Below are 26,176 nucleotides of genomic sequence, written 5' to 3' on the forward strand. Positions count from 1 at the left end.
TTCCATGTCACATGTTTTGATCTAAAAATTCAACCTCATTACACCTGTGTAGGAATAGGAGTATTAACTGTCTTGCTGAGTTAAAACCCTTAAAGTACTCTGAAACATCAGCTTCAAACAATTCTTAGGCTTGTCAGTTTTTCACCTAGCCATTTGAACCTATCTCCAAATTCATCTCTTTTCTAAGATCTTTATTTTTATTTTTAACCATGTGTATGCATGTGCTTGCGTGTGTGCCTGTGGAGGCCAGAAGAAGAAACTGGATCCCTTGGAGCTGGAGTTAACTCGTGGCTTTAAGCCACCTGATGTGGGTGCAGGGAACTAAACTTATATCCTCATCAAGAACAACACTCACCTGCTCAGCCTTCTCTCTTGACCCCCCAATCTACTACATATTACACACAGTAACTGATCAGTCATACAGCATAACATTACCAGACTACTACTTGTAAGATTTCACTCAAGTTGACCTTTTTCTCAGGGGTCACTACTCGGTCTTCATGTCTCCTCTGTCTAGAGTACCATCTTCACTTAAAAATTGACCAAAGGGCTATTCAATCAGTGTTCAGCTAGCGACTGAATCTTGATGCTTCTCTATATGTTCTACAAAAACTACAACCAATTTGTGCTTTTTCATAGGGACAATTAAATCATTTTAAAAATGGTTATCGTTGAGGATGGCCCAGTGGTTAATAGAGCGCATTGTTCTTGCCAGAAGACCTAAGTTGAGTTCCCACCACAGTTCCCAGCTTATAACTACCTACTATCACAGCACTAGGTGATCCACCCCCTCATTCTGGCCTCCACAGACAACTGCACTCACGTGCACGTTCCCACATACATAAACCCCATGAAGTTGACACTTAAAATCAACCATCACATCCTGTTTCAAAAAAAGTTCATAGTATCAAGAACTGATATATGTTGACATATGTTCACAGACTTTGAAAAGCAAAGGCAAAAGGAAGAGGGAGCAAAGCCCAAGGTCTGGACAAAGATTTGCTTGACATGGATGCAGGTGATCTAAAGGGGAGCCAAGCATCACACCATTTTCAGAAGGAAAAGGTCAGGTTTGTGTCTTCTCTGGTATGACACACAATTGCTACTCTTACATTGTATCCACTTTTGTCTCTGTTTAGCCCTGTTGAGTTGATTTGATTTAAAGGTCAGATGGAAACATGAGCCGCTAAGGTGTACTATATAGCTCCTAGGAAAATGTTCACTCAGCACAGGTAACAGAATGCCCAGTTAATCATTAGCTTAATGATGACACTGTCACTATTTGGGAGATTGTGCGAGTCAGTGCTGGGACATCCTATGACTGAACTTAGGTCCTGCTTTTGAAACGCTGCCTAAGAAGTACATGAAAGTTGGCTTTTGAACTAAAAATGATTCCACCCCAATACTCTGTCCTGGTTTCATCCCTGTTGTTGTGATAAAATACCCAATAAAGCAGCTTAAGGGAGGAAGGGTTTATATAGCTGAAAGTGTGAGATTCAGCCCATCATGGCGCCAGTGACGGCGGCAGGAGCCTGAAGCAGCGGGCCACTTCCATCCAGTCAGGAAAAAGAAAGCAATGAATACCTGTTCTCAGCTCACTTTCCTCTTTTAACTGTTCATGCTCTGAGCATAAGAAATGATGCCACGCAGAGTGGGCAGGTCTTCCCACCTCAATTAACTTAATCAAGGTAATCCCCTACAGACATGCATGAGGCCCATTTCTCAGGTGATTCCAGATCTGTTCAAGTTGACAACTAAGATTAACCATCACATGCCCTCAACCCATATCTCAGTGTTAAGATAGTGACAATGATCATAAAGGACTTTTCCTAGTAAAAATACAACTGGAAAAGTCACTCTGAAAGTGTGCTCAATGAAAAACAAAGCTACTATGCCCTTTTTCTTCAGTACTGTACCCACTGGAAAGGTGCACATGTGTCTGTCACCCATAACTCCTGTAAACAGCCCTATTAAACCTCAATAGGCAACATACACACATGCTCAAAATACATAAAAGTAGAAAGGAGGCTAATTGGGAAAAGGAGGTGGGAGTGAACATCATAAAATTACACTACATACATATATGAAAATGTCATAGTGAAATCCCATTATTATAATTAATATATGCTAATTAAGACATACAAAACACTTTTTAAAAACTTCTGTGTAGGTTGGAGAGGTTTCCCAAATAGTTGATAATGCTTCCTGCTTTTCCTGAGGACCCAAGTTTGGATCCCAGCATGAAGTGGTTCACAATGACCTGTAACTCTAGCTCCAGGGGATCCAATGCCCTCTTCTGCCTACCATGGATACCTGCACACACAAAGCATATATTTACAGGGACACACATATAAATAAAAATAAATATTTTTTGACAATGATAGGTTCATCACTGTGGTGGCTTGAATAGGTATGGCCTCCATAGACTCATGTGTTTCAATGCTTGGCCCATAGGAGTGGCACTATTAGCTCATGTGGCCTTGTTGGAGTAGGTGTGACATTGTTGGAGGAAGTGTGTCATTGTAGAGGCCAGCTTTGAGGTCTTTTATATGCTCAAGCTACATCCAGTGTGACACACAGTTGCTTCTGCTGCCTGTGGAACAAGATGTAGAACTCTCAGCTCCTTTTCCTGCACCATGTCTGCCTGCATGCTGCCATGAAGATAACGGCTAACTATAAGCTAGATCCAATTAAATGTTTTCCTTTATAAGAGTTGCCATGGTCATGGTGTCCTTTCACAGCAATAGAAACCCTAACTAAGACAGAGGTTTGTACCAGGGACAGGGTATTGCTGTGATAGGCAATTGTTTGGAGGAATTTGGCCTTTGGTACTTTGGGTTAGGAAAGCAGTGGAATGCTTTTAAGCACTACTAAATGGACCATACTAGTAGGAGCATGGAAGACAATGGTGCTGAGGTGATTTGATGGTGGGGGGGGGGGGGGGGGCGCGGCGCTGGCTCAAGAGGTTTCAGTGGAGAAAAATTTTAGTACATTGCCTAGAGATCATTCTTGTGATATTTTGGTGAAGAATATGGCTGCTTTTTGTCCTTGTCTGAAAAGTCTGCCTGAAGCTAAAGTGAAGAGTTTTTAATTGCATTGGCAGAGGAAATCTCAAAACAGCTTAGTATAGACTGTAGTGTGGTTACTAGTGTTGAGTCTTATGAAGTTTTATAATGAAAACAAGAAAGCTGAGCAAGTAAAAAATACAAAATGTACAGATTAAGGGGGAAAGGGGGCACCAGGAAGTGGAAAGGAGCTAAATCCTGTGTTCAAGGTGATAAACAGATGAAGAAGAAATGGAATAAAAGGAGTGGTGACTTCAGGGCAACATCTCACCCAGCTAAGCTTCCAACTTGTGAAAAGGAATTAAAGAGCTTAGAGCAGGGTGTGGTGATACACACGTTTAATCTCAGTACTCTGGAGACAGAGGCAAGTGGATATCTAAGTTCTAGGACAGCCAAGCTCAGGCAGTGAAGGACAGAAAGCTGGTGAAGATATAATTGAATGAGGGGACCATGTTCCAGGCCCAGCAAGCAGCAGAACTTGGCAGCTTTGGCCATGTGGTTCGGGCTTTAGAGTCAAGGATAAAAGAAAAGGGTTATGGAATCTCCCTCCTCTACTAAAGGAAAGCTGCTGAGGTCAGGCATGTGTCACAGTGTCCCTGCATGGAGGCCCAGAGAGGACACTGTGTGAAGCTGTGAAGTTGAAGCTTGTATCGCCTTGAAGACCCCAAGATGTTGGAGATGCCAGAGCCATGAGATACCTGCTAAGGAAAGCTACTAACAGGGAGCTAAACCAGCCCAACAGAGAGAAGTGTGTTATAGTCAAAGAAGCTAAAACAAGTTGGAAACCTGAAGAGCACTTTGATATCAGACATGGAGATGCTGGTTTTCAGTCTTGCTTTGGTCCAGTATTTCATTATGCTCCCTTTCCTCCATTTTGGAACAGTAATGTACATCCTGTGCCATTATATGTTGGAAGTATGTTATCTGCTTTTTTAAATTTTCATTTTATAGGGGATTACATTTAAGAGATTGCATGAACCTCAGAAGAGACTTTGAACTTTTAAACAAGTTTGAGACTGTGATAGTCTATGGGAACTTTTGAAGTTGAATTGAATGCACTTTGCATTATGTTATGGCTACAAGCCTATGGGAACCAGGGTCTGGAATGTGGTGGTTTGAATAGGTCTAGAGCCCATAGACCCATGTTTGAATCCTTAGCCCACAGGGAGTGGCACTATTAGGAGGTAGTGTTGAAGTAGGTGTGGCCTCAACCTCTGAAACTGTAAGCCAGCTCCAATTAAATGTTTTCTTTTGTAAGAGTTGCCATGGTCATGTCTCTTCACAGCAATAGAAACCCTAAGACAATCACTGAACCCACATCTCACCTCCTAAGTCTGCTGTGGCTGCATAAGGATGAAATGGGGAGCTGGAGAGATGGCACAGCAGTTAAGAGCACTAGCTGCTCTTCCAAAGGACCCAGGTTCAGTTCCCAGAACCTACATCTTGGCTCACAGTTATCTGTAACTTCAGTTCTGGGTAATCTGATACCCTCTTCTGACCTCTATAGTCACCAGGCAAGCACACAGTGCCCAGAAATATGAAACAGTCACACACACAAATTAAATAAAATGAAAACTTCAAAAAAAATAAAACAAGTAGCCTAAGTTGAGAGGGCTTGGTCTTCACAACACTTTTAATATATTCAGAAAGGTATGGGACTCCAAATGGGCCAACAGGTTTCCAGCCTGAGAATGCCGATGAGTCACCTCTCGCAAAACCAGCCCTGCCAGCACCTGGCCTGCTTACCAGTTGATTCCGGGTCATGGGAGAGATGGAAACTCAACAAGTAGAAACTTGACTTCAGGGGATCTATGGGTGGCTGTACAGGGTATAGAGAAGGTCTTACTATTGTGCACTTCCTTCAAGTCTTTCATTTAAGATTGAGATGGACTCTGTCTTTATGAAACTGAATTTCATGTGAAACTCTTTCAAAGGCTGAATCCACAAATGCCACCATGAGCTCCACTGATCTCTCTCATTTCTAAAATTCTTCAAGCCAGAAAGCATTTCCCTGAATGATTTCCCTTGAGGAAGGGAAGCTTCTTTGCTCAATTAACTTTGATTACTTAAGCACACAATCTGTGGGTGTTGTGTCGAGGTAAGGGCAGAGGGAGTTAGAAAACTGTGTAAGGTTTAGTGCCCAGGGGATTATGGTCTAAAAAGGTGGGAGCTTAGAGATTCTACCCCTACAAATGTAGGATACTATGTCAATGAGGGTAACAGATTTTTTTTTATTTGTGATTCACAAGCACTCAGCACACATCTAAGGGGAATTCAAGTGAAACGACATTTCCAATACTTCATGAGGAAGTGACATTGGAACAGGCACTTGAAGAATGGCTGTGCGTTTATTTAACAGGCTGAGTTAATCAAAAGCAATTGAAGAAAATGATCTACTATTAACCAAAGCCCATGAGGCAGGAAGTAAGCTTTGTGTGCTCTAGGAATGGGGAGTATCCTGTTGGCTCCGTGCCCTGTCTCCTAAAGTGTAGAAGCAAGACGCTTCTTACATGATCCTATCACCTGCTTTCTCTTGATTCATTCTACAACAGATATTCAAATCCATCTTCATAAAGCCAATATCCCACCAATCACAACTTCACCAGAGTCTAGAAGGAACAATGCTGGGCTTCCACAAACCCTACTGGTTGCAGGAAAAGCCTAATACACAAAGCCCTGAGCACCTGGCAGTGCCTACTGGTACATTTTTCAGCTTCATTTCCTGCTACTTTCTCCAAAGTGCTTCTGCTTCCTGTATGCCAGCCTCCCATAAACATGTTGGATGGCTTTCATCTATGCGTTTATTCTGTTTTGATTGCTGCCTGAAATGGCCTGGTCTGTGGAAATCAATTTAAGAATTTGAGATTCAGTTCAAATGACACTTCCCTAAGGCATCCCCTATCCAAATAATCAGAATTGAGCCCTCTCCAATGCCATGGTTCATTCAGCCTCTACTCACTTGTCACAGTTCTCAGATGAGATTGCCCCTGAGGATAGGTGACCTCAGCTCATTCTCCAGCTCTTCAAGTGTCTTCTTGATCACCAGATTAGCTTATGTATAAAAACTGGACACTTACTATCTTAGTTAGGGTTTCTGTTGATGCAACAAACACCATGACCGAAAAGCAAAGTTGGGGAGGAATGGGTTTATTCAGCTTACACTTCCACATTGCTTTTCATCACTGAAGGAAGTCAAGACCAGAACTCAAACAGGGCAGGATCCTGGGGGCAGGAGCTGATGCAGGAGCCATGGAGGGATGCTGCGTACCGACTTGCTTCCCATGGCTTGCTCAGCCAGCTTTCTTATAGAATCCAGGACCGCTAGCCCAGCAATGGCACCACCCACCATGAGCTGCTCCCCCCCCCACACACACACACATAGATCACTAATTGAGAAAAGGCCATAGAGCTGGATCTCATGGAGGAATTGCCTCAACTGAGGCTCCTTCCTCTTTAATGGCTCTAGCTTGTGTCAAGTTGACACACAAAACCAGCCAGGACATTCACACCATCCCTCACAGAATCCAGTAAGGTAAAATGTATGCAGAAGTATTTTGTAAACTGTTATACATATAAAAAAATTTCCACTTCCATTTTATTTTTTATTGAAAAGGTTTTCATACAATATATCCTAATCAAGATTTCCCATTTCCCAACTCCTCCCAGATCTCTTCTACCTCCCTACCCACCTACATCTATGCTCTTTCTTTCTCTTCAGAAAAACCAGCAGAAAAAAAGAACACAAAGATACACACATCCCATAGAGACACAAGATTAGAAACTATAATATATGGGCAAAAGAACAGAAGAAAAAAAAAACAAAACAAAACAAAGCAATATGAGACAGCCTACAAAAATACCATTGAGTTTGTTTTGTGTTGGCACGGAGCCTACCCCTAAGTGTGGTTTGTATACCCAATGAGACTCCATTGGAGAAATTTAATTTTCCCTTTGCAAGTGGGTGTCAATTACAGATAGCTTCTTGGTTATGGGTCGGGTCCCATTTGACTTGAACCCTGTCCATGCTGCCAGTCTCTGAGTTTTCAGGTGCATCAGTCTTCTTGTGTATGGAAATGCCTGTTTCCTTGGAGTCATTCAAACCCTTTGGCTCATAGGAGCCTTTTCTCCTCCTCTTCTGAATAGCTCCTGAGCCCTGACGGGAGGGTGTGATGGAGGCATCCCTTTTAAGACAGTGTTACAAGGTCTCTCACTCTGCACACTGTCCAGCTGTAGGTCTCTGTGTTAGTTCCTATCTACTACAAGAGGAAGCTGCTCTGATGATGAGTGAGTGAAGCACGGATCTATGGGTATGGCAGAATGTCGCTCGTTAAGAGTCATTCTTTATCAGAACAACAGTATTTGCTTTTCTCCTAAGCCCATGGGTTATCCAGACTAAAGTTCACAGCCACCCAAGCAGTGTCAAGCTTAGGTTCCATCTCGTTGAGGGGGTCTAAAACCCAATCAGAGATTGGTTGGTTGCTGTGGGATGGTCTGTATGTCAAATGTGTTGCTGATTGGTCAATAAATAAATCACTGATTGGCCCGTGGCCAGGCAGGAAGTATAGGCGGGACAAGGAGGAGAATAGAGCTGGGAAGTGGAAGGCTGAGTCAGAGAGACACTGCCAGCCGCCATGATGACAAGCCTCATGTGAAGATGCTGGTAAGCCACGAGCCATGTGGCATGGTATAGATTAATGGAAATGGATTAATTTAAGCTGTAAGAACAGTTAGCAAGAAGCCTGCCACGGCCATACAGTTTGTAACCAATATAAGTCTCTGTGTTTACTTGGTTGGGTCTGACGGCTGTGGGCCAGGCAGGAAAACTTTAGCTACAGTTGGTTGTTCCCACATTTGTGCACTAGCATATCTGCAGACAGGTCACCTTTGTAGACCTCAGGGTTTCTAGCGGGGTTGATGGTCACCTTTCTTCTCTGGTAGTGTGCAGAATACCTTCTAGAACCACGAACACTGGTCAGTAGGGATGAAGACTCCCTTTACATTTTATATACACAATATGCAGTTTCTACTGTGCTAGAATGTAAGGACCATATAGCAGTAATTTCAAAAAGAAAAACTTACTTTGAAATGTTTGCAGAAGAGTTGCAAATACAGAGAATTCCAATATACTTGTCACCCAGCTTCCTCTACTAGCATCTTAAATAACCAAGATGTTGATAAAAAATACATTAGCTGAGCTGTTTTTCTCTTACTTTTATCAATTTTAATTAATGTCCTTTTTCTGGACCAGAATTCAGTCAAGAATCCCACACACATTTAGTTGCCATGCCTTATAGTCTCCAATCTGTGACAGCTTCTCAGATGTTCACTGTCTTCTGTAACCTTAATGTTTTTATAGAGCTCTGTTTATTTTACAGAAGCAGAAACACCCTGTAAGGACTTTCTTGTTTTTTTCTCATAAATGATTGGAGTTATAGGATTGGAGGAATAAAATCACAGAGAAAATGTGTCTTCCTCACTGCACATGGAGAGAACATTTTGATATCCAGTGTCTGGAACAGACTGGCTCATGGTAATACTCAACACATCTCAATGGAATCTTCTGTCTAAACTCTCTTCCACTACCATTTAGATTCTAAGTAGCAAGAACATGCATCTCCAGTGTGTTGATGCCTACTTAGCATTTGTGTTTAGTTTCACTAAGTGTTTAGGGGCTGAAGGGCTGAGGGTACAGCTCATTTATAGAAGCTTAAGGCAAAGGGCTCTTGGATTCAACCCGCATCGACGCACACAAGGAAAATTATTTCAGGGATGTAACTGAAAGGTAAGTGTCTGGTCGTATTTTCAGGAAGTCAGATTTATCTGACAATCACTGGGAGCCAATAGCTGATTTTCAGCAATCAATTATCAAATGCCCTGCATTCTAAGGTTGTGTTCCTATCACTTTACTGAGAGAGAAGAGTTGAGAAGCAAGGACTAAATGACAGGGCAGAGGGTGAACTCTGAGTCTTCAGCCTGAATGCTGCAGGTTTGCTGATGCCGGAGAGAAACCAAAGAAGGAAATTTGTGGTGGAAGATAATTAATTTGGCTTTCAAAGTGTTGAATTTGTCTTGCAGCAAGGAAAACCCTGTGAACGGATCTTGGGAAGGGCATAGCAAATGCAAGGGAGAGGGCAGAGTGGGCTTCAAAATCTTGATTTGAAGTCATTTCTGTCTGTGGACACCTTCAGTAGGCGGATGACTGAGGTGTAGTGAGAAGATAGGACTTTAGAAAATTCTGTACCTAGAGGAGGGTGAAGAGCAGTCAGTGGAAAATGTAGAGGAACATTAGGGATCTACAAAAGGGCAACTTCAAGGGTGGTTGACCATGCCCTTAAAGAGGGAAAGTCAGTACTTACGATACGATAGGGGTTAAGTGTATTCATAGGAAATACAATTATGGCGCGATTAAACACCTATTCTGCTCTGCTCTAAGAAGCTTAGCCATAAATAACGAAAATGGGGATTGTGCAGTGGACTGAGAAAAAGAAGTATTTCATTTTTGTCACTAATCTTGATATGCGCGATGCCACTCAAGCACTTACCCTTCTTATGACTTCCTCTGCAAACTGTAACTGGTATTTTACCTACTCGTTCTGCAAGACAAGTTTCAGCAGACTGCTTCCCCGCCATATCGAAGGCGCAGGGGCAGAGGCTGCGCACAGCACATTTACATAAATCCTTCCAAAGCTTCCCCCGGCTAGCTGAGCAGGTGGGCGCGGCAAAGCGCGACCGCGCCATAGCCCGGATGCCTGAGGGCTTACTGCTCGCCGATTACCGTACTGACTAGGGCGCATCACCTCCCACGACAACGGACATTATTGACACATACCATAGACAAGGAAACTTGAGGGAACCGGAACAAAAACGAGCCCAACGTCCTCAAACCATGGGCTTCAGAAGCTAGGTAACTTTTTATTCCCCCACAAAGCCAAAAGAGCGACAACACACACGGACGAGGAGCAAAGAGGGACGACCTATTACCTCCTCACGGAGAATAAAAACGCCTGCGAAAAAGAAAATGTAAAGAAGTGTCACTCTCCCGTGACTGCATTAGCCGGAACGCTGCAGACCGCCCCACCCTTCCAGACGGAATTCGCTGGCGTTCAGCCCGACTTCCGCCGAGCCTGGCTTGGCATCACGGCTTCCTGTTCTCATCTCGCGAGAGCTCCGTCTGTGGAGAGACGCATCCTGGGTGACTGGCGAGCGCGCGTGCGGATGACGAAGCGGAAGTGCCGGGCCAGAGGCGGGACCAGAGGCGGGACCAGAGCCCCAGAGGGCTCGGGATTGCGGAAGTTTTCTGAGGAGGGTCGGGTGGCTGGCGGAGTTCCTGGCAGGTTTACCGCTCTCGCGCCGAGGCGGCGGCTCGGGTTTCGGAGCCACCCGCACCCGGAGGACTGCGACTGTGACCCGGGCGCGACTCGGTGCTGCTGCCCGCGGTGCTCGCCCCGCGTTCCTCCGCACGGACCCGCCTCGCACCTCCACCATGGCGTCCACGAACACCAACCTCCAGGTAGCCGGGCCGGGCCCGGGGGAGGTGCGGGGAAGGGCGGGGTGGCGAGCGGAGACGCGGCTGCGCCCCGGCTGCGCCCCGGCCCCGGCCCCGGCCCGGGAAGGCGGGGCCGCGCAGACCCTGATTGGGAGAAGGGGCGCTCCCCAGATGGCCTGGCCTTGTCATCCCCTCAGCCTCACCGTCTGTGGGGCTCCTGATTTGCTTGTGTCATTGGAAAACAAACCAGTTTGGGCCGAACTGGGCGGATCTCTCCAATCAGGAAGATCTCCGGTGTCTCTACCAGGAAGAAAGGAAAAGCATAATTTTTGCAAAGCATTTCTCTGGACAGTTTAGAGTAGGGTAGTCGTGGTTTCTCATGTTGATAAACAAAGCTCTTCCAAGTGAATAGAAATACGAGAATAGCCCAAGAACCTGAGGTTGGAGCGGCCAACACACCACCCCCAAGAATTCATTCAGAATGTTTTTATGTACGTTCTCCCAGATTACATTATTTAAGACCGGGGAGTATTTTAATCTCTATCTTCCCTTTCCTGCCCTCACCCCCCCCCCACACACACACACAAACACACACAAAAGTGTTTTGTACGTAAATTTTGGGTTCCTAAGACAGCTAATGTTAGGAAAGATTATTGCTTCTTCGTGGAACGACATGAGAATGTAACACCGTCTCCCATCATGGGATTGTCAGTGGGTATTGCACCTGGCTTGGTATCCAAGACTTCTAGCCCAGTAGGTTAGTTACCAGAGTAGAACCAAATACCCTTCAATATCGGTCTTTTGTAGTTTGCCAGGTAGGTATTTGTTGGAGTGTTCGATCTAAGCAGCGATGATAATGTAAACTTATTTCCTTAACGTAGGATAATTGATTCTGAAGAAATTCCACCTAAAGGAGGGCCATTTAAACAGTACACACAAAGAATGGGAGGAGAGGCTTGTGTGGTGCTCTTATCTGGAAATCCGGCCTAAAAGATGAAAATGTTTGATCTCTTTAGTAAAGCCTAATTGCAACCATGGCTTATTTCTAAGAATTGAGTGAGTTTGCTGTGGATGTGGATGTTTATCTTTTCTACCAAGTTTTTGTAACCCTATTCAGAAAATGCTGGGCCTTTTTGTTTGTTTTTGTTTGGTTAGTTTTGGGGGTTAGGGGCTTTTTTGTTGGTTTTGTCTTTGCTGTTTTGTTTTTTTGTGAATGTATTTGTTTATTGGTAAAGGCTTTCCTTTGGATATTAAAGGTGATTTCTTCTGTAATACTCATCTTCTTTTTCAACTTGTTTGATTCTATAACCAGAATGTATTGTTTGAATTGAATTGCTAGATGTTCTTCAGTGAGCCAGATGGAAACAGACAAATATTAAAGTATCGATGTGAGTGATAAAAAGAGGGATGTGCATGGTAAAGAAGAGGGTGTTGAACTCCACTTGTGGTAGCGGTAGTTTCAGGTGTGCTCTTCTCCACCAGCCTTTTCAGCTTTCTAACCTAGGAAATTTACATAAAGAGCTGCTAAATGAGTAGTGTTCGCAAGGGACAAAGCAAAAGTCTTTGTAAGACAGATGCTTTTAATCTAGTGCAGGATGCAAATAACTAAACAAAAAACAGAATTTCAAGACATTTCCATAAATACTATAACAGAATTAGAGATTAGTGTGGGTTAGCATCCAGGAACGGTGTAGCTCACTCTTCCGAGGACAAATTCACCAAGAGGTGATGTGATCTCAGATAAAATGAGCACCAGCTCCAGTTGCCTCAGAGTTTGATGTGATCTCATCAACTCCTCAGAACAGCTCTTCAGGGTGAACACTACTCCAGTTTCTCGATATTGGAAACTCGAGCTTCCTTCTCAAAGTTGTGGTGTGCTGAAAGGGTAGTTCTGAATCCAGGTCTGTGTGCTTACAAACTTTTGATTTTCTTTTCGCTGCAAATTTGGGGTCCTTGAATAAGAATGGTGAATGCTTTCCAGGCAGAGAAAAATGCAGAAATATAATTTTAAAAAACCGTGTAGAGAGATACAGAAAACTCCAAGTAAAAGAATGTGAAGTAAAACTCAAAGATGACCCAGTCCTAAATATTTGTTGTCCATATAAAACTTTGTTTTTTTGGGAATTGGTGTCTGCCTGCCTGTTTGTCTGTGTGTGTGTGTGTGTGTGTGTGTGTGTGTGTGTGTGTGTGTGTGTGTGCGTGTGCGTGTGCGTGTGCGTGTGTATGTGCGTGCGTGTGTGTGTGTGTGTGTGTGTGTGTGTGTGTGTGCGTGCGTGCGCGCGTGCCTGTGTCTGCACGAATCCAGTGGCTTATATAAAAGCAGAAAGCAACTGATAGAACACAGTATATTCATTAGAAGCATGGACAGGCGATCATAGGAATCCAGAAAGTATGTACTAGGCCATTTAGTTTTGGAGAGTATGTTGTACCAGGAGGGCCATACTAGCACTGAAGCCTTGAGAAGCTGGAATTTTACAGGGAGACAATGGCATAGGGTCTTCTTTGTATATGTGTTATGTGCATACATAGCCTTAGTTGGTTTGAGTTGTACCAGCAATTTGATATGACAGGAACTCTGTATAAGGAAGGAGCATGAATCAAAACAGGTTGTCATCAGGAGTTTGTGTGCTATATCCCATGGCAGGTTCTCATTCTGCTGTACATGGATGAGCAGTGGAGTGGCATTTTCACACTTTTGTTTCAGAATCAAACTTCCATCTGCATACAGTAACAAATCTGATTGGTAACCGGTATGAATGAAAGGAGACCAGTTACAAGATAGAGTTCTCTGTGGTGGAAGGTCGTGACTTGCCAAATTAGGGTGGTTCCTATTTTAAATGCCCAAAAAAGGATGGTGCAAAGAAAATTTTAAGAAAGAAAATAGTTCAGTCTGTGCCTTCAATTAAAAAGTAAGAAAGAAGGAGTCGCAGTCTGGGTTGTCTACAAGAGTTCTGGGTTGACTATCAGAATGGATATGTTGATTCTGAAGATACAAGACAAGCATGCATGGAGAGAAGAAAAAGAAATTGAGTTCTGAACTAAAATTTTGAAATGTTTGTTGAGACAGACAATTGGAAATGCCAAGTGAGTGTTTCATACATACGTGCTTGGGGCTATACCAGAAATAAGGATATGGGAGTTGGCATAAAGGTGGACACAGAGAGTCCCATCTTGAATAATTTACAGAATGAGAAGAAAACAAGGACCTTGTAGCATATCAAAGACACTGGAAAATAATGACAGCAAGAAGGGAGGAACTGTAGAGAGGAAGTTAGATGAGCATGTGCTTTGACAGTCAGAAGACAGCATTTCAGGTACAGGAGATCAAGAAACCCAAATGAACTTGGGGCTTGCTGTAGGGTTTCGTTGTGGAGATAGAGATGCTAAGATGGCAGCTAGCAAGAAGTCTAGGAACCCATGAAAGCTGGTATGTTACTAATGGGATATTGTATCTATTGGTCTGAGACAGAGCATAAATGCATTTTTCTTCAGGGGAGGGCCCCAACTAAAAAAGGGAGGGGTTGAGCAGAACAGTCCAGTGGTATGTCACTGATAGAGTAAACATCAAAGGGTATGATGGAAACGGACTCCTGAGCGTAGAGAAAAAAAAAAGTCAACCTTGGCAGACAACATTGGAACTGCTTTGTCTGGATGCTGTTTCCTAGGATTTTCTACGATGGATACTCCATGATCTACTCAGAAAAAAACAATCTCAGATCTTCCGAACCTTTGTACTTTATATTGATGGCTAGGTCCTGGCTGACCCTGGGGTAATAAAGTCACTTGGTCATATGCCAGCCCTATGCTGATGCTTACAAAAGTGAATGAAGATATAACCTCTGACTTGGTCTAGTGAGAGGGACAGAGAGGCAGAGATAAATAACAGCAAAAACAAATGTATATACTTATAGAAACCTGGAAAGTTTTTTTCATAGGAATGATGTGGACATTGTTGTGATAAAAATGGAATAAATTTGGAAATCAGCCCTTTAGAACAGTTCTATAGGGACCCTTCATGTCGGTCGTATGTCCACACTTAACCTCCATTTCCTTTTTCACTCATTTTCCAATTCCCTGGCAGAATTCATCACTTCCCATCTCTGATTTTTGACAGTTTGAGAACATTATGCAGCCATTAGCATTGGCTTTTTGCAATCAACATAATAGCCTCAAGATTCGTCCAAATCTTATATAGCAGTAGTCCATCCCTTTTTATTGCTGCCTAGTGTTCCATGGTATTTATCTAACTGTTTAGCTGTGAAACCATTGAAGGCTATCTAGAACATGCATTCATGTACAGGCTTTTGTATGAACACAAGTCTTCCTTTCTTTGAGTGATTGTTTAGGAGTGCATTTGCTTGTTTATATATTAGTTACATACTTTGTTCTGTAAGTGAAAACCAATTTTCCAGAATTGCTAAACCATTAAACATTCTCAGCATCCTTTCCAGCATTGATGTCACTGTTTTTACTTTTAGCCATTGTGATGGGTGTGTGGTCTTTTTCATTGTGGTTTTAATTTGCCTTATTCAAATGCCTTATGATGGTATGCCATCTATAGTCTCATTGATGAAATGTATGTTTCCCCATTAGTTAACTGGATTGTTTTTAAAATGTATGTGTGCGCACGTGCTGTGTCAGGACAGATTGCAAGAACAGTGGGTCCTCTTCTACTGTGTGGGTCTCTTGAATCAGTCAAGCTGGGTAGCAAGACCCTTTATTTGCTAAGATATCTCACTGGCCCATTAATGGATTCTTTTTAAACTGTTATGTCTTCAGGTCCCTTTATGCAGTCTAGTAGATGTTTGTCTTTTGTCTGATGTTTCACAGTATTTCTCCCAGTCTATACTGTTTTTTCATTATTTATTAGAATCTTTTAGAGAACAGATGTTTTTAAATTGATATGTTCCATATTAACATCTTTTCATTTTATGCACTGTGCTTTTGATGTTATATATAAGAATTTTTTTGGTTTTTGTTTTTTTTTTTTTTTCTATAAGTTTCATTTTTAAGTCTGTGCTCATTTTGAGTTAGCTTTTGCTAGACACATGTGATTTAAGTTAAGATTCCCTTTTTTGTTCCCTCATGGATGTCCTTTTGCTACAGTACCATTTTTAAAATCCTGCTTTCCTATTGTTGACTTGGTTCTGCATCACTTTAGTTAGCCTTTGGCTATGTTTCTATGGCTCTGTTTCTGGGAAGGTCTTCCTTTTTTAATTTCTACAGTAGTTCTCATCACAGAAGATATGAAAAGGTAGAAAATACATCTTTGTTAAATAATCAAAAAATGCCCGTCATAAATAATTTTCATGTTACTAAAATGTTTTTAGTATTATTTTAATGTTCATTTAATATTCTATGATGTGAAACTATTTTTGTTTGCTTTTTTCGAGACAGCGTTTTTTCTGTGTAGCCCTAGATGTCCTGGAACAGGCTCTGTGGAACAGGCTGGATGTTGAACTCAGAGATCTGCCTGCCTCTGCCACCTGAGTGCTGGGATTAAAGGCGTGTGCCACCACTGCCCAACACTGTTTGTTTTTTAATGTGTTTGCTCAGTATAGTTTTAGGAACTTTTCAGAGTCTTGATAACTCATTGCTTGAGGTTTTGTCTCTGTGCATTATGTTTATGCTTTAGGCAAAGCAGTGCTAGGTTTCTTCGAATGCTTTAAATTTATTTTATGTGTAGGGGTGTTCTGTCTGCATGTGTATCTGTGTACCTTGTATGCCTGGTGCCCACAGAGGCCAGAAGAAGGTGTCACGTCCCTTGAACTGGAGTTACAGACATTTGTGATCTGAATTGTGGATGTTGAGAATTAAACCCTGGTTACCTGGAAGACTAGTCAGTGCCCTTGACCTCTGAGCCATGTCTCCAGTCCAGCAGTACTTAATTTTTGAGAATTTCCCTAATTGCTCCTTTTTATTTAATTTAATCTGTTTGCCTCCCCCATTATGTGTGTTGAGGAGGCATTATTTGCTTCAAACTTAAGATTTATTAAATTTATTATTTTACCTCCTTCAAACAGAAAGCAATAGATCTTGCAAGCAAAGCAGCCCAGGAAGACAAAGCTGGGAACTATGAGGAAGCTCTTCAACTCTACCAACATGCTGTTCAGTATTTTCTCCATGTCGTTAAGTGTAAGGCATGCTTTATTTTATTTAAACTTGTGCACTAAAAGGGAAAAAATGGTTACATTTATAAAAATTGAAATACAAAGCCAAGAGAATTCTAAAGATCTAAACCACCCATTAAAAATAAAGTCCTTTTTCTCCTTTTAAGTACTGCTAACAGATGTGACAGCTGTTGTAGTTGTTACTTTATACACCCAGCATCTTTTTGTGTATTCAGTGGAGAAAGCTTTGTTTTATAGATAACCTATCCAGATTATATGATTTGAACTTAATAATTTCTTAAGCATATGTTGGAAATGATTTTGTCGTAAAAATAGGTTGGGAGTTATTAAGTGTATCTTACAAATGCATACTTGATATTTATCGTGTACCAGGCTCTATTTTGTGAACTGGAGAGTCACAACAATGCATTGAAAATGTGTAAGATCCATCACTAATCTTACACTCAGTGCATTGGATTATTTTAATTTGAGTTTTCCCTTTTAAGTGGAGGGGAGGAGTTATGCTAAAGAAAAATTGAAAATAAAATATAACACATAAGAGACATGAGGATAATCCTATGCATTGCCTGTATTATTCAAGTCCACATTTCAAAATAACCACAATAGAGGCCTTTATGTAATAAGGTTACTATGTTGTTAGTCTACATAATGTATGTGATTTCTGTCACTTTGTATACTTTAAATAAAGCTGACAAAGATGTTGATGGAGTGACTACTGCTTTACTTCTGATTATCATTTATATTTTAAAACTTTTATTCACTTGTATTAATTTTATCTATCAACATATGTATGCAGTGTACAGAGAGCAAATCCAGCTTCCATTTTTCTAGCTGCCCCCCCCCCAGCCTCACTACTCTAAATTCAGAGTTGTGTGTTGTCTCTCTTGTGATTGGTTTTTTTGTAAGACAAACAGCTTTCACTCTCTGCAAACTGTTAAGGGAAGGATTTGAAACCTATAGACTGTTAAATACTTTTTTACTATATAACATTAACTTAAAATATCTACCGTTTTACTCTGAGGTTTTTTTTTGTTTTGTTTGTTTTTAAATTTACACTCCGTTTTGGCCTCCAACCCTGAGCGGGAAGGAACAGAAAAGGGTGATAATCATAGGGTACAATGAATTAGAGATGCTTTTCCTCCCTCCTCCAACATAGAAGTTCCTAGTTAAAAGACTGTCTCTAAGTTTGAACCTTTCTCTGTTGAATACTGTATTAGTTGCTTTTCTGATATCCCTATAGAATACCCTGGCAGAAAACAAGTTGGGGAAAAAAGGCTTCATTCTGGTTTACATACAGTTCCAGAAGAGATTCTGCCTGTCATCACAAGAAAAGCATGGTAGCAGAAGTGTGAGGCTAGCCTGGGAGTCAGGAAGCTAACTGGTCACAGCCCATCAACACATAGGAAACTAGAGAACAGGAAGCCAGATCATAAAGCCTCAGAGCCCACCCGCAGTACATAGTTCCTCCAGCAGGGCTCTACCTTCCTAGGCAGTACCACCCACTGGGGTCCAAGTGTTTGCGTACATGAGCCCGTGGGCACATTTCATATTCAAACTACAACAAATGCTAATGAAATAGTGTCTCATTCCTTTCTGTAGATGAAGCACAAGGTGATAAAGCCAAGCAAAGTATCAGGGCCAAATGTACAGAATATCTTGATAGAGCAGAAAAACTGAAGGAGTATCTGAAGAAAAAAGAGAAGAAGCCACAGAAGCCTGTGAAAGAGGACCAGTCAGGTCCAGTTGATGAGAAGGGGTATGTATTCTAACATGTTAGATTTTATATCTTGTGACCTTTCATTTGTGTAATAGATTTCTTTGGTCTAAGCCAGGAATTTTCCAACCATGAGTCATGGGCCAGAGTGGGCTTGTGTCCTATTGCAGTCACTGAGTTTTATTGAGACACAGCCTTGCATATCTGTTCATATACTGTCATCCTGGGCAGTGCTCATACTGTAACAACAGAGTCGAGTGGCTACAGTACAGGTTGTGTGGCCACAAAACCTGAAATAGTTACCATCAAGCCTTTCAAAGACCAAAGTTTGCTAATCTCTGCTTACTGCATTTTTATACCTCCCTGTTTTCAAGTAACTGGGAATGTTACTTGAAATGCTGGGCATGGCACCAACACACCCCTGACTGTCAGTAGGAGTGATCTGTGAATTAAGTCTGCCCCTGTGGACAAAATGAACTCCAATAATGTCAATAATTTTTATTTTATGCAAAGGCTTTTTTAAATGTTGGTTTGCGGCCAGGTGGAGGTGGCGCACGTCTTTAATCCCAGCATTAAGGGAGGCAGAGGCAGGCAGATCTCTGTGAGTGTGAGGCCAGCTTGGTCTACAGAGCGAGATCCAGGACAGGCACCAAAACTACATGGAGAAACCCTGTCCAAAAAAAAAAAAGGGTTTGTATTATGTCATTGTGAAGAAAGCAACAGCACGATTTTTTAAAACTGAACTCCCGTTTTTGAATGTCTTCCTAGATGCAAGAAGTGTCACAAATATAAAGAGCATTTACTGTACATTTAGTGCATGCGTTCCCAGCTCTGCTAAGCAGGGAGAACATACTCTAGCTAGATTTGCTCTTGACGGTTCTGTGAATGGGTGCCAGCATGGTTCCAGATGACACATTAGGAAAACATTAGATTCTAGGTTGATATGGCCTGCCTGGGTTTAAAGCACTGAGGATCTGGTGAGCTCTAGAGCCTATGATGCTCAGACTTCATATTCTGCAGGGTACAAGTTTCTTGCATGATGCCCAAGGTCGTGAGGGACTGAGGGATGGAGCCCTGTAGGCAGTGCTCTCCCCATAATTGTTCTTGATGAAATTTTGCCTCTTTACTAGGTATTGCCAAATTTAAGGACAGGAGAGAGATAAAATTTAGAGTTGACTTCCTTAAACTTTGTGGCAGAGTTTGAAGAAAATTATAAGCTCGGAGTTTTCTGTTCTCTGTTAAGGTATGGTTAGAAAACAGAGTTTCAGTGGCATGCCAAGAGTATTTTATATTCTCTTTATAGTAATTCCCAACATGAAATGCGCATATTCATATTCATCATGAGCCTACAAGGCCTCCACATTTCACAGACTTCTGCCAGCAGGGACATTTGATCTTCCCTGTCTGCAGGGACACATGCAGTGTTAGTGAGGACCTTGTAATTTATCTGCTCTGCATTGGTCGCCTGACAAGGGAGAGCCAGTCTTTCTTCTGTACTAAATAACAGTCCTGGTTACAAGGGTCTGGACTGTAGCTAATTTGATAGGGATTACCTTACAGAATTTTGAGGACAGAGAAGCAACCTTGAGTTCCCATCATTACAAAAACTACCCAGGATACTGTATGGGGACATAGTATTTTATGTTCAAAAAGAGAACTTGCTGCTGCCACCTTCCCCACCAAATAGTCCTAGGGCTCAGAAATACACACACAGGAAGGCCTCTGCCTCAGTTTCCTTAGGGCAAACCAGTGGTCTTACCTGAGGATTTGTTCTTCATGCAAGCAACCCTCACCTTTCAGGAACACAAGTCTGATGAGGATAAAGGCTGTCTGCAAGGGAACCTACCGAGGGCAGTTGGTTTTAAGTGGTCTTGACAGCCTGAGAAACTTGAATAGGAGATTGGAATGTCGGTGACTCAGCTCTCAGTAGTTCCTTCATCCATAACCCTGCCATTCTACAAATAACCAAGGCTTTTCTACACTGGCACCAGTCCCATCAAGTCTTTAAAATCCTTTGTGTATTAAAACCTGATAGTTGGTAAGACTTTTCTTCTCTGTATCACTTTTCACCCAACGTTGTATCAATATTTTCCATTCATTGTTTCTATAACATTGTTTTCAAAAGCTGTAGAGTATTCTGTCATAAGGCTAATCTCTTTAACTGAACATAAATTATTTTTGTTTTTTCCTCAGTGTACTGTAGATGTGACTGTCCTTGTGAAATTTTAAAATTATCTCCTTAACGTAAATCCCTAGATGTGAAATAGTGCTGTTCTAGTTCTCTGTTGCTAAAATACCATGAGCAAAAGCAATATGGGGAGAAAGCGTTTAATGTAGGTTAAAGGGTCTAATCCACCACCGAGAGACGCAGAGAGACTGATGGCGGAGTGCTGCTTACTGGCATGCTTTCCCTCCCTTGCCCAGCCCTCTTTCTTGTATCGCCCAAGCACAGCTGCCCACAGAGGCTCTGCCTACAGTGGTCTGGGCCCTCCTACATCAATTAGTAATCGAGAGAGCACCACACAGGTGTGCCCATAGTCCAACGTGATGGAGGCGGTTCCTCAGTGAGAGTCCCTCCTCCTGGGCAGTCTCAGTTTTTGTCAAGTTGGCAAAAACTAACCAGCACAAACGGGTTGACCATTTATCTTTGATATTCACCAGGAAGCTTTATCAGTTTGGGGGAACCTCAGGTGAAGGGGTATATTTTAGATAACTGTGTACTGTACCTTTTCTTCCTAGCATCAGGTCTTGTTGAGCTGTATTGGCCTGGTCCTGATGTTTTTTTGTAGTTGCTTACAACTTTACTGTACTCTGTTTTAAATCCTTCATACAACCTGTGGGTACATACATGCATGGGCATGTCATGAGGATGGAGGTGTGTCTGACTTCATTCTGGTCTTGTCCATTACCAATGCATAGTTCCCGATCATTTGCCTGCTTCCTGTTTTAAAAGTGTCATTTGAAACACTTCAATAAAAATAATTTTTAATGTCAATGTCTTTTCTTAAACATTTCAGGTTATCTTTCCTTCACTTTTGCATTGTTTATTAGCAGTGAGTGATCTTTTGCATATATTAAATTCTTTTCATTAGGAATGACAGTGATGGGGAAGCAGAATCTGATGATCCTGAAAAAAAGAAACTACAGAATCAACTTCAAGGTTACTTTGGTTTTCATTTTTAAATTTATTCTTATTGAAGACTCATGGGTTGTCTGCTTGAACTGTTTTGTTTCCCTCTATTTTATTGAGTTTCAGAAAATGGCTTTGGTTGCTGGTGGGTCACATACTGGCTTGGTTCCAGACTAGGATTTACTCTCAAGGCTAATATTTTGTTGTTTTTAATGGAGTGAAAAAATGGTTTGTTTTCATTCCTGCCTTTACAAGTTGCTCTTTTTCATATATTTGTCCCTTGTAAAATAGATAGCATTGACATTATTAACACACTTCGAGGCCCAAGGAACTGAGTGGATTAGGAATCACATGATCCTGCTGCCATGGCTGCAGTTGACCTGCTGCTTCATTTTCTCCCTGTTTTCTCCTCCACGTTCCTGGCTCACAGATATGCTTATTTCATTACGTTTGCTTTTCTCTTTTTTTCTACTACACATGTCAAAACTCTTTGATTCTGCTGTCCTGAAGTAGAGTGTCATAATGGAGTGGCCATGAGTACAGATCTGGACTCCACTCTGAGACCTGCCACTTAAAAGCCTTCAGATTGTGGGCAGGTTCCCCAACCTCTCAGAATCTGAGTCCCCATCTTGAAAATGGACATTTCTTCCAGGGAAAGGAAAGCAAGATAATGCAAAAGGATCTTAATAAATTCTGGAGGAATGGTAGCTCAGAATATCTAAAAAGGCATCTACTTAATTGTTGGTTTCTTTAATTGCTGAGATGTGATTGTTCTTTTGTATGTTAGCTAATGGCTTTTCAAATAAAAGGCTTAATCAAGTTGGTAGTACGCGTATTTGCACCTTTGAGTCTTACCTAATAAAATATTTAACTAGAAAGGATTCTCATTTTGTAGGTTCGGTTTGGTTACTGGAAAGGGGAAAGGAAAGCGAGTGTGTGTGTGTGTGTGTGTGTGTGTGTGTGTGTGTTTGTGTTCTCAGATGTCTCTCTAACCTTGCTATACTACTTCCCTCATTTTGGTAATATTTCTGTCTTACCCACTCCACTGGTATATGTTAGAAAATACTATAAACATAGTATGTTGAAAACTGTATAACTAATTATGGTAGAGAACAGAGGTTTTTGTTTTAGATTTATTCTTTTCTTTTTATGTGTATATGTCTGTCTGTGTGAGTGGATGCTGCATGTGTGTGGATACCCACAAAAGCCAGAAGAAGGTGTCCGATCTCCCTGGACTGGTGGTTGTAAATTGCCTGATGTGGATCCAAACTTGATTTCTCTGGAAGAACAGAATGCTCTCTTAACCACTGAGCCACCTCTCCATCCCCCTGAGAACAGGGTTATTTTGTTGTTGGGTTGCTTTGATTTTTGTTTATATGCCAACAAGAACTTCTGTAGCAGATCAATACTGTCCCTTGGGGAACTTTGAGTTCACCCTGCTGCCCTGCACTGCCTAAAGTGATAGGACACTCACTGTACAAACTGTCAGTTGATCTACACTAAATAGACTTCTGAGTTGAAAGGCAAGAAACGTTTCCTGTCCGTTTGCCTTGCTTGTTTTTTGATTTTTGTTTTTTCACGACAGGGTTTCTCTGTGTAGCTTTGCGCTTTTTCCTGGAACTCACTCTGTAGCCCAGGCTGGCCTCAAACTCACAGAGATCCGCCTGCCTCTGCCTCCCAAGTTCTGGGATTAAAGGTGTGCGCCACCACCACCTGGCTGCCTTGCTTGTTCTGTTTGTTTTCTCCCTATCCATTCTCATACCCCAAGTGAAAAGTAGACCATATATTCAATTTTGAAAATTAGAGTTTTTAACAGAGATATTTGTAAATTCCTATCAGTTGTAAATCCTGAAACAACATTTAGATGTAGAAACCTTTGTAATCTCAGAATGAAATAGAGTGTGAATGGAGCTTTAGGCTTTCGTATGAGGGTTTTGTTTATTTTTTATGTAACTGAGAATGACCTGGAATTTCTCATCTTTCTACCTCCACCTCCCAAGTTCTGGGATTAGAGGTATGTGCCACCATGCCTGGCTTTTGTCCATTGTTTGATTTAATGGTTGTTAATGGATTAGTATCTTTATTTTGTTATGGCTGGGAAGATAGCTCAGTCGGCAAAATGCTTACCACACAAACATGAGAACCTGAGTGCAAGCCCCGAGAACTCACCTACTAAAGCCAGACATAGTAGCATACATCCATAATCCTAGTGTTGGGAGGTGAAGCTCGGCAGATCCCTCAGGTATGCTGGCCTGCCAGCCCAGTCTGACAGATGAGATCTCGGCCAGTGAGCTTATGTCTCATAAACAAGGTGGATGACTCCTGAGGAGTAAATCTGAGCTTGTCTTCTGGCTCCACACAAGACACACACGTGTGTGTGACTGAACACCTACACACCCACACTATCATTTTTAAACTTTTTATTCCCAAAATAATATTTTAATATTTTACTTGTGTTTTAGATTATGGTATTTAATATATGACTATTAGGATTAAGATGGATTATGGTTTGAATTTTCTGTTAGCTAATTCAGGGACTTGTAAGGTTAAATGTCTGTTTGATTTTATTTTTTACATTTATTATTTTGTGTGTGTGTGTACGTGTGCATGTGTGTGTGCGTGTATGCACCACAGCACGTGTGGAAGTCGGAGGATAACTTTCAGGAATCAGTTTTGTCCTTCTTTCATGCAGTTCTGGAGATCAAACTTGGATCCACAGCCTTGGCAGCAAGTGCCTTTATCTACTGAGTCATCTTACCAGCCCTTAAATATTTAAATACAATATACAGTATAATAAACAGTGCACTCATATTCTTGGAAGTGTAGTCGATTTATATTTTTGGGTAATTCTATCCTGCCTTTTTAGTTTTATAAACCATTAAATTTTGTTTGGCACTTAATCTTTCACAACTAAATATTGCAAAGTTACCTTTAAACTTTAATAAAAATATTAGTTGTATGTGGAAATAAGCATAGTGATGAACGTCTTTAGTCCTCTAAGACTTGAGAGGCCAAGACAGACAGACCTCTATGAGTTTCGTGGCCAGCCTGATCTGCATAGTGAGTTCCAAACAGCCAGAGCTACATACATAATGAGATCTTGTCTCCAAAAAAGAGAGAGGGGCGGTATATTATGTATGCATGGTGCAGGAGGGAAGGGTGTATATGCATATGTAAATGCATGTTCATGTGTGTTAGCACGGAGTGTCATGTTGGGAAGGGTGTGTGTGTAGAAGCGAGTGATTATTGTGTTCTTGAGCATTTTCTACCTGTGTAGTGATGCAGAGTCTCTCACTTGAACCCAGAGTTCACAGATTCAGCTAGTCTAGTTAGCCAGCTTGTTCTAAAGATCCTCTCTATCCCCCACACGCTGGGATCACATGCAGGTACACACCCACCAGGCATTTGCGTGGGTGCTGGGAATCCTAGCTCCAGTTCTCAACACTTGTTTGAAAAGCTCCTTACCAACTAAACTGTTTCTCCAGCTTCTCTTGGAGTTAGATTACATGAAAATCTTGAGTTATACATGGATAAAGAGAATTTACTTTCATTTGATAAATGAAGCCCTATTCTGTGGTGTACATTTTTTGTTTATTGTGAGATTGCTGATCTTAGTGGAACATAAACAATGCACATTGACTTTTTTGTACCAAACTGAACTTTTAGGGTGCAAAATATGGTTTTACTCAATTTTAGCCCAATAATTAAAGATTTTTATATTTTAGACAAGTTCAGTTACCAAGTATGGGCTTAGACTCTTAGGTGATATTTCCTAACAACAAGAAATGGGGTTTAAAAGTGATTTCATGATCAGTGATTCGTGTATATTGAGGTGTCTGTGTTCTGTTTAAACAACTACCTGTCATCTTTTTGTGTATGTTCTTGTGTGTGCGTGTGTATGGAGGCCAGAGGTTGACTTCGAGTATCTTCCTAGATCATTCTATTGTAGTTTTTGCAACAAGTTCTGTTACTGAACCTGGAGCTCATCAATTGAGCTTGGCTGGCAGCCAGTGACCTCCAGGGATTCTTCTGTTTCTGCACCCACACCCCTCCAGAGCTGAGGTTACAGATATGCACCACCACAGTTTGATATAGGTGCTGGGGAATCTGAGCTCAGATCCTCATGGCTCGTACTTTGCTGACTGAGCCCTTCCTCATCAGAGTGCCTGCTTCTCATCTTCTTAGGGTGTTTAGTGATTTATAGTAAAGCAGTTCCTGTATACTAGAAAGTTGGAAAAGCATTTGATGAAAATAGCTCGAGGTTTTGTCTAATAAATTACAGGATATTTTTCTTGGACTCTCTCTGTAATAGTTTTATAGTTTTTTAATGTACTGCTCTGAGAAACTAAATCATTCTTTTAAGTAACTTTGTTAATTTAAAAAAAATGATTCTGTTTAAAGGCAGATACAAAGTGTGGCAAATCTCAGGAAAGAATTGCAGGTCTTTAAGGACGCACTTTTTTTTTTTCCCTTATCTGTTCCTCTCTCATTTCCATCTCTTCTGTCTTTCCTCTGATTTTGTCTCCTGTCTTTCTGACTTTAGTTAAAAATCACTGAAGTGTATTCTGTCTGGTATACTCAATGGAGAGTGTTAACAAGAGAAATAGTGAGCCAGCCCCACTGAAGAAGTACATTGATTGTCCAGAGCCA

The 26,176-nt window shown here is 41.6% G+C and overlaps 2 protein-coding genes across 3 annotated transcripts in view; one reads left to right on the top strand and one right to left on the bottom strand.

Annotated features, from left to right (window-relative positions):
* Positions 1 to 10,197, bottom strand: part of Serpinb5 (serpin family B member 5) — an 84,134-nt gene extending 73,937 nt beyond the window's left edge. The window contains exon 1 of the mRNA XM_052736462.1: positions 9,608 to 10,197. The gene's annotated coding sequence lies outside the window, so the exon portion shown is untranslated. The remainder of the gene's footprint in view (positions 1 to 9,607) is intronic.
* Positions 10,198 to 10,439: 242 nt separating this feature from the next.
* Positions 10,440 to 26,176, top strand: part of Vps4b (vacuolar protein sorting 4 homolog B) — a 28,573-nt gene continuing 12,836 nt past the window's right edge. For both annotated transcript variants that reach the window (XR_008217778.1, XM_052736460.1), the window contains exons 1-4: positions 10,440 to 10,575; positions 16,575 to 16,686; positions 18,282 to 18,438; positions 21,489 to 21,556. Coding sequence is in view for 1 of the 2 variants with exons in the window: in XM_052736460.1 (XP_052592420.1) it covers positions 10,549 to 10,575; positions 16,575 to 16,686; positions 18,282 to 18,438; positions 21,489 to 21,556 (364 nt within the window). In the remaining variant the exon portion in view is untranslated. The remainder of the gene's footprint in view (positions 10,576 to 16,574; positions 16,687 to 18,281; positions 18,439 to 21,488; positions 21,557 to 26,176) is intronic.

The sequence above is a fragment of the Peromyscus californicus genome, unplaced genomic scaffold (assembly GCF_007827085.1).
Source record: "Peromyscus californicus insignis strain IS unplaced genomic scaffold, ASM782708v3 Scaffold_14__1_contigs__length_90479793_seg_1, whole genome shotgun sequence".
In the NCBI taxonomy this organism is placed as follows: domain Eukaryota; kingdom Metazoa; phylum Chordata; class Mammalia; order Rodentia; family Cricetidae; genus Peromyscus; species Peromyscus californicus.